Source organism: Astyanax mexicanus, chromosome 11, assembly GCF_023375975.1.
Source record: "Astyanax mexicanus isolate ESR-SI-001 chromosome 11, AstMex3_surface, whole genome shotgun sequence".
NCBI classification, from domain to species: domain Eukaryota; kingdom Metazoa; phylum Chordata; class Actinopteri; order Characiformes; family Acestrorhamphidae; genus Astyanax; species Astyanax mexicanus.
In genome coordinates this window covers 7417501-7430106 of record NC_064418.1, presented here as the reverse complement: position 1 = coordinate 7430106, position 12606 = coordinate 7417501, and the positions used below count along the sequence as shown (strand labels likewise).

The 12606-nt window shown below is 37.0% G+C and overlaps 1 protein-coding gene across 5 annotated transcripts in view; it reads right to left on the bottom strand.

Annotated features, from left to right (window-relative positions):
• lrp1bb (low density lipoprotein receptor-related protein 1Bb) overlaps positions 1–12606 on the bottom strand; it is a 503881-nt gene that overhangs the window by 303182 nt on the left and 188093 nt on the right. For all 5 annotated transcript variants that reach the window (XR_007441266.1, XM_049485229.1, XM_049485230.1 and 2 more), the window contains 3 exons: positions 12562–12606; positions 5396–5653; positions 1897–2059 (listed from right to left, as the gene is read on the bottom strand). The exon at positions 12562–12606 is cut by the window's right edge and continues 84 nt beyond it. Coding sequence is in view for 4 of the 5 variants with exons in the window: in XM_049485229.1 (XP_049341186.1) it covers positions 1897–2059; positions 5396–5653; positions 12562–12606 (466 nt within the window). In the remaining variant the exon portion in view is untranslated. The remainder of the gene's footprint in view (positions 1–1896; positions 2060–5395; positions 5654–12561) is intronic.

Genomic DNA, 12606 nt, shown 5'->3' with positions numbered 1-12606 from the left:
GCAGGGGAGCAGTGAAACCCCTTCCTAGATCAACAATCTTTCCTCTGAGATGCTTTGTGTGTTCTCGAGACATCTAAGAGAAGGAGGGCTGTTTCTGATTTGCTTTAGAGTCTCTGGAGATCAGCTAAACTGGAACTTGATACAGGATCAGCGCCGGGGTTCTTTATGAATTCTGCTTCCAGCTGAAATACTGCAGTCTGGACCTCACCGAACGGAAGACACCCCGGTGCATTCCAAATAATAAAGGGTACCACTTTAAAATAAGACTACCCTTATAAATGGTTTATAAACGGTTTATAAACTAGGTTATGAAGTATTATTGATTAGGTTGTAAATGCCTTAAAACCATTGATAAGCAGTTACAACACATCAATTAAAAAAGGCAACAGTGATCCGTTGTTTGCTTAGTCATTCAATTCAACTGAGTCATTTAATTTAAAGTAAAAAGTTAAACATACATACAAATTTATTACTATGACAAGTTTAATGCTGATTGATGGAAAACACAAAGTAAGATCAGGATCTAGAAAGATCTAGAAAGGTTTGACAGTAGAAATGAGTGTGGAATCACTACTTTGCCATTTTTTAAACTCACTGCTTATTAATGAGTTTTAAAGTATTTGCCGCCTAATTAACAACCATTAATAATCTCCTTTATAAACCATTCATAAACCCTTTATTAAGGTAGTCTTATTTTAAAGTGGTACCTAATAAAGGAATTCAACGAAGATTACCAAGCGCAGGCTTTAGAACACATTGTTTGCATTTACAATGTTTTATATTAATGAGGTTTCAAATGCTGCATATTTATACCTATTCCATAATACTCCTCAAAAAAGTTAACGTGCTTGTTTTCTCTGCTGAAGCATCTCTTGAAATTTTAAGCTGATTTTAGAGCACGTTGAAGCAAGGCCACTGGAAAGAGAAAAAAAAAAAAAAAAAAAAAAAAAATATATATATATATATATATATATATATATATATATATATATATATATATATAACACCAACAACAGAGTAAAAAAAATAAAATAAAATAAAAATTGCACATAGATGCCAACAGCACAACGGTTGCCAGTTATTTTAACATCAGTGCTTTTGCAGCAAGCAAGAACAAATGGGGTGAGCAGGAGATGCATTCACTCCAAGGATGGTCTGCTTTCATTTGGTGGCCTCAGATTTCTCTCTCTTTCTCTCTCTCTCTCTCTCTCTTGCGCGCTCTCTCGCTCTCTGTGGTCTTCACTGTAGCCTTAAACACTGGCGCTAAGATTCGCCTTTACTTCAGGGAGCCTCATTAAAAACCTGCACAGAGTCTCTGTGCTCTGTCTGTCCTTGTGCTCTCATGAATATAATGGTAGCCAGACTGTGCTGAGCTCCTAGTTTCAGCTCACTGGGAATATTACCATTGAGCCCCCTTTTAGCTGCTGATAACTGGAATAATCACGCCGCCATTCTCTCCTCCGAGGAGCCTTTGTGTCCTTTCAGTCATTTCTTTCCAAAACATTTCCACAATTACCACTCAATGCCAAAATCCAGGAGCAGAACAAGAACAAACCCCCCGGAAAAAGTCCCACAAAGTGGAATTCTGCAGGGGCGTCCTTATACCGCGGGATTCAGGAGAAATCACGGAATACTAATGCAACTACGGTCAGGAGCAGAACGCTGCGAAGCAAAAATCGTACAGGCAGATGCGCTCACGAAGAAGAGCAAATATTTAGAGCGGGGACTGTCGAATTCCAGGCACATTCTGTACAAATGTTTAAAAACACGGAATCAGGGGCCGCGCGTGCAGCGTGCGTGGGTGGAAACATTTAGACAGTTAATAATTAGCATTATTCCAGCTCAGAATGCCACCGCTTTGTCGCATTCGACACAGTTCATGCATATTTCACCTACCCCATGAGAGGGTCCACGGCTATTCCTTTCGGATTCAACAGGTCCAGGTCTATTACGCTGACGCAAGTGTCTCCGCTCCGACTGCAAACGAATATCCTGCCGCTCGCCCGCTCCACGAAGTAGACGTTTCCAGTCAGCCAGTCAATCGCCATTTGCTCAACATCTAAAGGTAAAAAATTACAAAAATATGTCAAAATACATTACAGAAATCCAATTGAGTTAAGATTTAATGGTTGGATTTAGACTTGTCTTTTTTATTAAAAGTTGGAGAATAGTCCTTCACTTTAGGTGAAAAAAAAAATATATATAGATATATATATATATAAAATACTGCAGTACAAATACACAGATAATCAAATACTAATTTCTTCATTATTTAATATTTATTATATTTGAACATGAAAAAGAGCATTGGTAAAAAAAAAAAAAAAAACATTATAAAGCTGATGTTAAGTGCATCCATCATTCATCAAAATGCAAAATGAGTTTAAGTAGACAATTTGTGCGAATCAACAATTAAAGCACAATAAAAACGTATGCTAAATGTTTTTGGGTCAGTTTCCCAAACATATACGATGCCTAGTTTTAGACTATACAGCATTTTAAATGTGGATTTTTGATTGAAAGGAAAACACAGAAAATATTATTTAAACCATAGGGTGCTTCCATGCATACCTTATTTGGTCTGGACCATAAAACTATTTTCACTTTGGTCCAAAACAAAACAGCAGGTGAGAAAAGTGATGAGAACCACCGTTAAGATCTAAAATAAACTAAATTTAATTCAGAGAAGGTCTCAATCAAGATTGTTTGGCTGGTTTAAACTTTTGGACCAATCACAGGATGTTGAGGCAGACTTCTGTTAAACAACAGAAGAAGAAAAAGTACTGGTAAACTGGTGTTGTGTAAAATTCCATTCTTCTCCCCATAAAGAGGCAGATAAGGCTGGTGATTCCTGTGTCTACTGCGACTGTAGATTAACTGTGATTTATAAAAGGAAATAAAAGAAATATGATAAGGGAAGGAGTTGGATTCTGGCAGGGAGGCAGAATTCATCTGGAAAGCTTTAATGCGCTTAATAAACTGCAGGGTGAAACCAAAACTGAACGAACCAAATGTGTATAATGTAGTAACCATGAATTTTAACGTGTTTTAAATTTTGGACTGTACTTTTTTAGGTGTGAAAACACTGCAATTTGCCCAATTTTTTTTAATTACATGAATATGAATATAGAAAAATAAGAAGAATAAAATTAAAAATTGATGAATATGATTATTATATATGAGTCATTTAAAGTGTAGCGCAATTAAACAACAATATTGCTATACTTATTAAAGCAAAGAAAATAATATTAATCACAATACAATCTTATTATAGCTACTGTGTTAACATTCTATAGAGTTCTGGTTATTATCAAGCCTTCACCTCATATTCAGAAAGAGAATTATGGAGAACATAAAACTGACAAACTGACACTGGACATGACAGGTGAATCAGAAAGAAGCAGCAAAACCTGTCTTTACAATAAATCATTTACCATGGGACACATCTCATCAACTACCCAGCATGACCAATCCGGCACATGACCACCATCACGTGCCAGAAGAGCTTTTGTCATCATGAAAAGACAGAGACGTAGCTTCCAATGCACAGGTTTCAATTTCCTATAGGATACAGCTGAGCTTTGGCGGGTGAGTGGGACCCAGGTGGCAATCTGCCACAGGAAATGCAGCAGTGATTTGAACAGATTCTAAGAGATCTCTTGTGTCAACTTCTCAAAATATCAAAACTGAGTCTACATTAATATTTCATTCTCTCTGCTTTAGAGCCACAGAGGGGGTTTTGTGCCAATTGCACCGACTACTTTGTGAAACAATGGATACAACCCCCACGGAGATCTGGGGTGATCGTTCTGCGAAGACGCTCGGCAAGAAAATGAATACAACACAATAGACAAGCTTCAAATGAGACTATCGTATAAAACCACACTGGAGCTATCTGCAGAAAAAAAAAGATTTAATACTGAAATTGAAAGACTAGATACTTCATCCTCAATACTAATGAGAATAGCTTATATCTTTCAGAGTATTAAGAATATTACAATGAATCCTAGCGAAAAACCCAATTGGTTACAACTGAGTTCATCTTTTTGACAGTAGTTATACAGTAGTTCACTGCAGAACTACTGTGTAAAAAACTGTGTATTCAGTTAAAACCTTAGACTGTGTATAGCTGGACAGAGCATCGTCTCTCAAAAGTGAAGCCACCACAGGTCGGGCGCCCCCTGCTGTTCGGTTTCAGAAAGCTGTGTAACTCCACCCATCCCCATGGGTTTCAATGGCAAAACGGACAACTTTCAATCACGTTTTTTTTTTTTTTTCTCCAATATACTGTAATTCTACCTCCATTAATTAAATGTAACAGCTAGTGTAACCTCTGCTTATATTGTATTTTTTTCATATCCCCACAGAATTTGTTTTTTAAATGTTATTCAGCTCTATTCAAAAAGGTGTGGTTATTGTAAAAGGGCTGGGTTACACCTTACATCTGTAAGGGACCAATGACTGTATGGGTGAGACTATATACATAGACTGTGTATAGCTCTGTGGAGGCAGCCCTCAGGGGCGGGGTTATTTAAATGAGTAGGCTGTCTCTCCACAGTCTTTCTCCCTCCTCTGGTCTCTACTTCGCAGACTCGGGTATCAGGATCGCCAACATGGCGGAAGATTTTGGCTTCATTTTCATTGAATGAATGGGAACGGCGAGACGCTGTCCATCTTTTTTTACAGACTGTGGTTAAAACACATTATTTGTTAAGAAAGTTTAAGTTATAAGTTTAAGATTTTATATTTTTAGAAAACCTAACTGTAATCTAGAGTTCTATAAATACATATTCCGCCATTTTTAGCCTCTCTTCTGTGTTTGAAAGGCACCTGTTCTGTGTGTGTGAGGCTCCCATGTGTGTGGCGTGGCAACCTGCTGTTCCCTGATTGGCTGGACGCAGCGCGGCGGCCGGATTCATTTGAATAAAGTTGAGATCTGCTCAACTTTCGTGCCGGAGGGTGGGGCTGCGCTCAGCGCAACGCAACCCAGCATGTACCGCGGCATGCGGCGGCTCTCTCCATTGAAATTAATGGGATGCGTCGGGGCTTAAGTGCCAGTGGCCGCGCACCTTTATGATCATCCTAAGCTAACACCTGACAGTTACAATATACTAATTTATATATCTCCAAAGCTATATACACTCAACAAATCAGAATTCAAAGAATTCAACTGAAATTTGGTGAGTAATGCTTTTGTATACAGCATGAAAGGTCTAATGTACTGAAGCTGGAGATGAGCATGCTACACATGTTCAGTAACAAAACCCCTGCTTGCTCTATCACATGACCGTAAAATATCTTTATACCTGCTGCTTTATAAATATTTCAATAAGGGACATCTCTGTAAAACCTCGTTCAATACCAGTGGATTCAGAAAGGCAACTAGAAGACTTACTGTGAAGATTCTGCACCGTTTTTATTTCCCGTTCTTTAGAAAAGCTGCTTGGCTTCCGCATCTTGGCGCACCAGAGCTGTCCAGTAGACTCAGAGGATGTGACCCAGCACACTGAATCCTCATTGTGGTTGAAGTCCAAGGCATGAGTCCCATTTGTGTCTAGGAGCTTCAGCGTCTGCACACTGGATCCATTCAGAGCTGTGATTACAATATTATCCAAGTTTCCAATCAGCAGAGCTGCAGGGTTCTCTCCAGGCTCTAAAATAAAAAAGGAAGGAGGCAAATGAAGACAAATCAGCATGAAGTCTGTCAATTTCCAGGCATGTGAAGCAGCATCACTATGGTAAAATATTCCAGGATTGAGTAGTTTAGTAAAAAAAAAGAATAGTAATAACTATATCCTGCCTGTAATAACAATGTATTTGAGTTGCCAGCACTAATTGCTTGGTTAATTGCTAACTGTAGAAAGTGCTGTTGAAATGTTCCTATAATTTAAAGCTGGCAGCACTGCTGAAGAAGACGCCTGTTTAAACAAGTCCTGGCCAAGATTTGAGAACACTGACCAATCACAGGCATTCTTATAAATCAGCCTTAATTGCTTTCGCTGCTTCCGTCTCATTTAGAACAAAACAAATAAATAAATGAGCCCTCACCATAGAGAGAGTCCGGCACTGAGACAGAATCAAATATTTACGCTTGAGAATGAAAACACATAAAATTACACAAAAAAGTAAACGTATTAAGAGGACCCTTGACCATGTTTACTGATGTAGAGCATTCGTTTTCACACTGCCATCACAAAATTGGCTTTAATTAAATGTATTTTAGTGCATATTTGGAATGTGCATTATGCATACGCAGGGGTTCATTGTCGAATGCATTAAAAGCCGTTTTCATTCGAATATTTCCATCTGTTTATCCAATTAGCAACAGTGGCACATACACACATATATGTGCACACAGTTCTTTTTTGGAATATGGTTAGGTTAAGGTTAGAGTTGAGTAGTAGGTTAAGTTTAAGTTTAATTTGAGGTGTAAGTTTATGTTAAACTTATGTCAAACCTCTTACTATGTTGTGGATCAATTTGACCCGTTTTAAAGTTTGAAAAGCTAGGAAAAATAGTTAAAACTTTAGTGTGATTTTTTTTCAGTATGAAACTGCTTCTGCTTGCCTTAATTAGTGCAATGAACATATAATATGAAAATGTTTCATCTCAGATATTTGCAACAACCACCCCCCTGCAAACACAAAAACTAAAACAAAATTGCAATGTTATGTTTCAATGCTATGTGAAACTACTGTTTTATATGTTGGTATTTTAAACGCAATAAAGTAGTGAAACATTAAAAAAAAAGTTTGGACATCTATTGTTTTTTTGTTTTGTTTTTTTATGAAAAACAAGTAAAATATCCTAATTGAAGCACATTGTAAACACATTGTAAAAAAAAATCATAGTGTATCATATTTAAATATAATCATTTCTATTCCAGCTTTTCCATTTATAAAATGATAATTCGTGCATCTTCTCGGCTGTCGCAGGCCGACTGAATAAATCACTGTTTCTATCTGGGGTACGTTGCTTTTTATTTAGTCAAAACCCAAAAACATAATTTACCAGCGAAAGAAGGTTTGATTCAGGGCCACCACTCGAGTAAACGCTACAAATCAACATGTCCATTTTCAAAAGTAGCAAAACTGAACGTCCTCCCTCAGCCTCACGTAGAAGGCTGGCAATTACTCTCTGAGATAGCATGGAGATTGGTGGCTGCCTCAACATTTCCACCCAGGCACTCATTAAGATGGCTGAGCGCCAAACAAAAGAGAGAATGTTGTATCTGAAGGAATGCTTGACTAACAAGAGCCTTGACAGGGTTTGTGAAAAAAAAAAGAGAGGAAAGAAAACCACTATCATTTTCTCCTCTTCTTTTAGGGATAGAGTTGTTTTACAGGGCCACTGCCGTGCATTTAATAAAGCATAAAATAACGGAGGAGAGAAAAAGAAAGAGAAGAAAAAGAAAAGATAAACAAAAAAGAGATGACTAAACTTTGTGAAAATCACCTGCAGGACCGAATCATGCGACATATATCACAAACTGATCAAACTACTATTATATATATATATATATATATATATATATATATATATATATATATATATATATATATATACTTTTTTTTCCTTGATTATTGTTCTTGAAAATCTTATTAAACACTCACTTGCTTAATGGGTTTTTCATACTCTGCCAGTCCCCATCTGATGGCCAGGGAGTGGGGTTGCACGGAAATTTATATGCATGAGCTTTTATAACTAATGGAAACCCCATAGTTATCCTCTCGCTACAACCTCTTTCTGCTAAATTAATATTAATGTGGGTGAGCTGTGAGTTCAGTTAAGTTTATGGGTAATGATATTCAGTTTATTCCTCCTAGGAAAACAGTCACATTGATTAAAAGCAGGCCTGATGCTACATCTACCAGCAAGGTGTGCTGTGCCTCGCAGCTATTTCCCACTGAGCGTTCTGTACCTTAATCCCCATTCAATTTCCCCACACACATGTGCTAACGTGCTCCAATGCACCGGACCGATAAATATACAAGGGCACTTCATCTTTTTCCTTTTTTTTTCTTTCTTTCTGTCTTTCTTTCTTTTTCTTTTTTTTTTAGGTCACAAACTCCTGTGCACAACACAACCATTGTGGTTTCACGAGCAGCACACATATTGTGACTTATTATTCATGATTTGCGCCGTGCTTACCATTATTCATTTATTCAAAGACGGATATTTACATCAGAAAGTCTGCACCTGACCCTGAAACCGAGGCGTTTTTTTTTTTTTTTTCTTTGCGGAGCTGCTGAAAAATGCATGGAAAGCCTGGAAATGGCATCAGGCAGCTCCATAATCACAGTAATTAACTTACTCTCTCTAACCTTTGCGGAAACCCGACGCTAATAACGTTAGCAGGTGAGCAACAAAATAGGTTGCTCAACTCCGTTCAGCCTAAGCAAACAGAAATCCCACCAGAGGCCACAGTCCAACAATCCATCACCCGCCCGGACAACACTGAGCCGCCTGATTAAAAACTACTACCAGATATTAGTTAAACTGGCCCTCGAATCAACCTGAAATTGCAGTCACACACACAGGCACAGATACACACACTCTCTTTCTCACACACACACACACACACACAGAGACGTACGAACGCATTACAAAGCAGCATATTTAATGATAAACTTGATTGGATTCCTGACTTGTAAGAAGAGAATCGCCCAGGCAGGTACCATTAGGCATGTAATCATTGGGAGGGTTTGATAGAGATAGAGAATAGCTGTCCTTCAGGCTCTCCTCTTCATAAAATCACTCTGCACTTAATCCTCGATGTCTGGCTTATCTCCAGCCAAAGGCTCTATTATCTGTCTCTCGCCAGAGCAAAAAAAAAAAAAAAAAAAAAAAAACTGATGCCAGCAGTGCAGCTCAAACTGTACCATAACTCAAGGCATTCTCGCTAAAAGCAATGAGAAAACATTTACTGACAAGAATGCTGAATTACGCCGTCCTGCATGTTTGGCCCTGGCAGCTGAAATAATCCATACAGCAGCTTTTAAAATGCATCTCGCATATAAGTGAGTCGGGTTGCCTTAAAACAACAACAAAAAAAAAAAAAAAAAAAATAGTAGCTTTACATAGTCACTACTCTACTGTAAAATTCTTAATAGCTGAATTGTGCAGCTCTGGGAGTGAGTTGACTTTACTCAACTGATTTAAGAAACATTACCCTACCCACTGGATATGTGAGTGTGTGTATGAGTTGGATATATATATATATATATATATATATATATATATATATATTTATATAGATATACTGTATCAATCTGTAGCAAAGTTCATTTTCTGTTGTGTTTCAACCCCAAACACTAAATATTACAGGTGTACTGTACTTTTTTTCCATAGTTCTCATAGTCTTTTTTTTCTTTTGAACATTGGCAGTTTTGACATGTTGCAAAAGTACTGAAATATTGTAATCTCAATATATACAAAAATCATTACTCATGTATTGTGATGCATATCATATTGTGGCGGCTCTGGGTTGTGTGTGTGGCTGCCTGCAGGCATGTTTCTGTTCTCCTGTGTGCGAGGATGACAGGGGTGGGGCATCTCCCTTGGGAGGGGTTATGCAGAGAGGGTGGGCACCACTCTGCATCTGCCATCTGGGAGACACACAGCTGGGTTGGTGGCCTTTGGGTTATTTGAGCTCTGTGGGGTTATGGTTTTAGCTCTCCTAGTCTTGTTAAAGACTGTGAGTGGCAAGCCGGTTCAATAAAGGAGCTGTTGAGCATTCAGCATGAGTCTCACGGGTCTTCCTTCCTCTTCCACGCCACAATATTGTCAAGTTCTTGCCAATACAGCCCTAATAGACTTATATTCAAAAATGACCATTTTAATTATATTTGACTGGAATCAATTCAATGGAGTCAATTCCAAAAGTCAATTCCACACAATAAAATGACATCATTTCAATTAATCTTACAGTTCCATGCATTCTAAATGTGATTCCATCACCAGAACGTAAATTGATTTAGACTCCAATAATCTTTTTTTTTTTTTTTCATTAATATACATAATCGTACAGCTCTGGAAAAAAGAGTTTCTTTGATTTTACCTAATTAAAAGCCTCTGGAATATAATCAAGAAAAAGATGGATGATCACAAGCCATCAAACCAAACTGAACTGCTTGTATTTTTGCACCAGGCATAAAGTTATCCAAAAGCAGTGTGTAAGACTAGTGGAGGGTTGTTCCAGCAAACATTGATTTCTGAACACTTTATGAATATGAACTTGTTTTCTTTGCATTATTTGAGGTCTGAAAGCTCTGCATCTTTCTTTTTTTTTCCATTCGAGCCATTTTTAATTTTCTGCAAACAAATGCTTTAAATGACAAAATTTGTATTTGGAATTTGGGAGAAATGTTGTTGGTAGTTTATAGAATAAAACCACAATGTTAATTTTACTCTGCTGTACAAGCGCAGTGAGAATTGGGTAACTCGTTAAAATATTAAAATTTGAAATGCATCAAAACTACCCTGAGATATTATAATACAGTAATAAAATCTAGTTTATATCTAGTCTGCCAGGCCTAAACCTGACTACTTTATTATTACTGTTTCCCTCTCAAACACATACAGCATTTGAAAAAAAACTGCATTTAAAAAAAAAAAAAAAGAATCAAGATCTTAATTATGGTTATTCACCAAGGTATTCTTGTGTGACATATTTTAGTTCATTTATTTAAGAATATATGCATATTTAAATGGAAAATTTGCAATTGTATATGTATGTTTTTAGTACTTGCTTATTTTGTGTTAAAAATGGACTGGTTTAATAGCATTCTTTTAAGAATAATTAAAAATGAATAAAAAACAACCTTAACAGAGAATTTGGATGTGTTCTCTCTATTCGTAAACAGGACATATCTAATGAGAAGCTAAAGGAGAAAGATGATGTGAAAACAGTTTACACATCTCTACATACATGATCTGCAGAGTTCTATTTAACAAATCATCATCATCATCATCATCATCATCATTATCACAAAAAAACACATTATAAATGCTGACCTTCAGATATCGAACAGTAGGCTTGAGACTAGAAGGTCGCAGGTTGAGTCCGCAGTGAGAGGTGTGGTGGGGGAGTGAAGGAAACCGTGTTTTCTTAACATTCATGGTTGAGGTGCCCTTGAACGAGGCACCTAACCCCCAGTTGCTGCCCACTGCTCCAAGTGTGTGTGTTTATTGCTCTTCTACATGTAAGTGTGTGTGTGTGTGTGTTCACTGCCATGGTTGGGTTACAAGCAGAGGTTGAATTCAATTGTACAGCATGCTATAGCTGAACAAGTTCACTGAATAAAAAAGCCGGAACTGCAAAGAAAGACCACCAGAAGGAGTTGACTATAATTGTGTTTCATGTTTACTATATAACTATGAAACATATTTAAATAAATGACTAATAAAAGCTACTATAAGCTTCACTACAGAATGTCTGTAAAATGTATGGCTTGGCTTTTAATGTCTGGCTTAAAAGAAGTAGCTTTAACCCATGCTCATTTATACTAATAATGATTTTTTGTTTTATTTGAATGGTTTATGTTACACAACACTTGGATTTTTCCATAGACTTAAACAATCTATCTAAGGAATCTGTGTCATGCACTATAAGATATTATATTTAAATACATGATGATTTGACATATTTTAATAACATGGTGCATTCATGACGCACTAAAAAAAAAATGACCTTACATTACCTCAGTAATCAGCCAACCAACCAATCAACCAGCCAGCCAGCTAGACAACCAGCCAACTAACTAATTAAATAACTAATTAACCAACTAACCAACCAACCAACTAACTAATCAAATAATTAATTAACCAACTAACTAAGTAACCATCCAACCAACCAACTAACTAATTAAATAAATAACTAATTAACTAATTAACCAACTAACCAGCCAACCAATTAACAAATTAAGTTTATTCTCAGTGTCCAGTGTATTCTCAGTGTCCAGATTTGGAGAACTGATTATTTTAATAATTCTGTAATGAAGCAATTATCTTTATAAACTGAAATACTGGTCATATTATTGTCTGTTAACATTTTTTAAATAGCTAAATAGAAAAATAGTTTTTCTTTTTCTAATAAATAACAAAAATGACTTTGTGGCCACAACCTTAAATCTACAACCCTGTGTTTATGTGTTCTGAATCAGGGGAGGTTGTTATATTGGAGTGCTTTGTGGAGCAGATAGAAAGGAGAAGAAAGTGTCTAAATGATGCAGGAGGTTATTATATGGTGCAACATATGTAAAAAATTCTCTACTGACAATTCTCTACTGGGTTCACATCATTCCTGAAAAAAGCCCCACAATCCAATTCAATTCACTTCTAGATGACTGAGTTACAGTTATGTTACATCAGTGCTGTAATCCCAAGCGCCCACTGTCTATTATAGCCAAACGCAGGCCTGCATAGATTCATTGTCCCTCACCAACACTGACACATAAGGTGACACTGCTTTGTTCATGCTGAGAACACATTTATAAAAAAAACACTGTGTACATATATTTGAGAAATGCGACGCTCCATTCATTAATTCATCATGCTTACCCTGTTTGGCTTCGCAGGAATGCCTATTGGACTGCAGGCTGTATC